Source organism: Macrobrachium nipponense, chromosome 16, assembly GCF_015104395.2.
Source record: "Macrobrachium nipponense isolate FS-2020 chromosome 16, ASM1510439v2, whole genome shotgun sequence".
Taxonomy (NCBI): Eukaryota; Metazoa; Arthropoda; class Malacostraca; order Decapoda; family Palaemonidae; genus Macrobrachium; species Macrobrachium nipponense.
This window is the reverse complement of record NC_087209.1, coordinates 61,829,646-61,832,373: the sequence shown is the minus strand read 5'-3', so window position 1 is coordinate 61,832,373 and position 2,728 is coordinate 61,829,646. Positions and strand designations below refer to the sequence as shown.

Below are 2,728 nucleotides of genomic sequence, written 5' to 3'. Positions count from 1 at the left end.
TAGATAGATATGTATTCACATAAGTAATAATATATATGTATGTATATATATATAATATATATATATATATATATATATATATAAATACATAAAGTTTATATAAATATCCATTGAACATTATCAGATACGGCAACTCTCTCTCTCTCTCTCTCTCTCTCTCTCTCTCTCTACACACACACACACACACACACATATATAATATATATATATATATATATATATATATATATATATATATATATATAATATATATATATATATATATGTACGCAATATGTGCATTCACCTTACTAGTCATTACTGAAAATTAAACACATATACAAGCTAGCATTTCTATCACAGATCGTATAATAAAAAAAGCACACATGCAAATTTACTTCCAAATCTAAGCCCAAAGATTTTGATGAAGGTATGAAAGGGCATATATACTTTGTTAAAAGACTTTGGAAAGACACTCGAATCTCTTTAGCCTCCAACTAGAAAGAAAGCTCTCTCTTGATAACGTTTTGATAAGACGCAATCAAAACATCGAAGCCATCGCTAATCGTACCCCAGATTATCATTCTGTTGACGGAATGAGAATACCAATGTGACCTTGGGCGAGATTATGATTGGAGTCTTCTTATCCAGTGACTCTTATTTTCTAATCACAGCTTGGACGGTGATAAGTCAGCTCATGGAATCGTCGATAAGTAAAACAAAAGATCAAGTACAACAGAATGGCGATGCAACAATGTCTTTCTTGATTTAAAACAACACCAAATCAGGGAATGCCATGAATGAGGTAGGCTTACCACAGATTTTCAGTACGAGTTATCAGTTTAACGAAAGCTAAAAAATAAAAGAGAAGAATTGTAATAACGATTTATCTTTTCCCCATTCCTCTTTTCATTCTGCTGATTTATAACCATCAGAATGTCACTTCACGCGACTTGAAAAAAAATTATTAAAAAAAAAAGGGAAAAAAAAAACTGTCTTTTACATAATTTACTTTACTTAGCTGTCGATACTTTTCATTATAAATACAACTTTAATCTTTTTTCTGTCTTAAATCTTCAGCGATTCCCCCACTGCCTTTCCTGCCTCTACAACTGTGATTTTTTTTCTTTACTTTCTAATAACTAAATAAGTCAAGCATTTCCAGTTTTTGCCATCTGTACTGATATCCATATTAATTATCATCATTTATGCAGGACTATTCACATCAATATGTACTTAAAAATAACAAGGCATGATCTGACATCCAGCTTATTTGAACGCGTGCAAGATTTTCCCCTGGAGCATAAATTGTAAACATAGTATTCCCAACTTAACGTAAATTAAAACGTGCTAAAATCTACTGTCAAATCGAGCCTTGTTTCACCAACTGAAAATTAAAATAAATACGCTATATTTTAACAGAAATAATGAAATAATTGTTCTGTGCTGTTTAACATTCACATTATTTATTTTCAACAATTTCATTCTAATATATAAATCATAAATATCCTATCCCAAAATTCCTGTATCTGTAACTCAATGCAAAACACCTTTGTCAGACCTTTTCAGGCTCTTCCATAGATCTTTCCTAACCCCCCCACACCACCACCACCAACAGCAACAACAAAGTAGTTTGTAGGTGTACTCCCCGAGTAAGCGAAAATCTTTTCCCTTACTAAAACTTCTACACAAACATATACAATTTATTTTAACACGCCCCCCTCCCCAGTTAACTAACAACCAAGCACATAATTGGCACCTTAGGTCAACAGGGGCACACTCGGGAACAGGACCCCAGGATCTCCAGTTGGTAAGTAGAAGGTCCTAAACACTAGGCAATAAGGATGTAATATAATATATATATATATATATATATATATATATATATATATATATATATATATTGCACCTGTGACTGCTTCTTTCCTTCTACTGTCAAGCTTTGGAATTCTGGTCCTGCTTCTGTTCCTATAAAATTCCTTCTTTTTAAAGTCCTCCTTGCTTTTCCCGTTTATGTATATGTATGTACACGTACGCGCACACACACACACACACACACACACACACACACATATATATATATATTGTATATGTATATATAAATATATACATATATATATCTATATATATATATATATATATATATATATATATATATATATATATATATATATATATATATATATATAGAGTTCAAGAACATGCAATATCGTAAGTGTGAAAAAATCTATGTATATTGTAAAAAAAATATAAATAAAATAAAAAAAATAAAATAAAAAACACTGTACAACAGCTCCGTAGTTTTCGTAAACAACACTAAACGAAAATACTTGCCTGAATTTTACCTTCAGAATTTATTCCATACTCACCTTTTTTTGGGACAAAACAACCAGAAATTTAAAACGTGTAAAGGATCTTGTTCTGGAACAGCGACGGCGCCAAGAGTGCACAGACGACTGGGACCACCAATCTCTCCCTCAGTCAAACTCTGTTATATTCTTAAGTACCACTTGTGTGGCTGTAATTAGCTGCTTTATCAGTTATCCTGACTGATAAGCAGTAAGTGACCTTCAGTTCGCCTCTTCGGAGCGACATTGAGTCTGAAGACTGATGAAGTTCTGTTATCTGTTGATTTTTTTTTTCAGCGACCTTTCCTCTCCTCTTCAGAAAGAGTTGTTTTAACTTAGAAGTCTTGGTTGTCTGAGCTTTTAAATATATTCCTCGACTCTTAAAACAACGCTGAAAAGTT

General features: G+C 32.0%; 1 protein-coding gene across 2 annotated transcripts in view; it reads right to left on the bottom strand.

Moving 5' to 3' along the window:
• The window catches only part of LOC135195766 (uncharacterized), a 16,130-nt gene extending 13,649 nt beyond the window's left edge, over positions 1 to 2,481 (bottom strand). The window contains exon 1 of one of the 2 annotated variants that reach the window (XM_064222214.1): positions 2,349 to 2,481. Coding sequence is in view for 1 of the 2 variants with exons in the window: in XM_064222213.1 (XP_064078283.1) it covers positions 378 to 423 (46 nt within the window). In the remaining variant the exon portion in view is untranslated. Of the gene's footprint in view, positions 1 to 377; positions 439 to 2,348 lie in introns of those variants that run through there. The other variant, XM_064222213.1, reaches the window with a different exon arrangement.
• Positions 2,482 to 2,728: the final 247 nt, after the last annotated feature.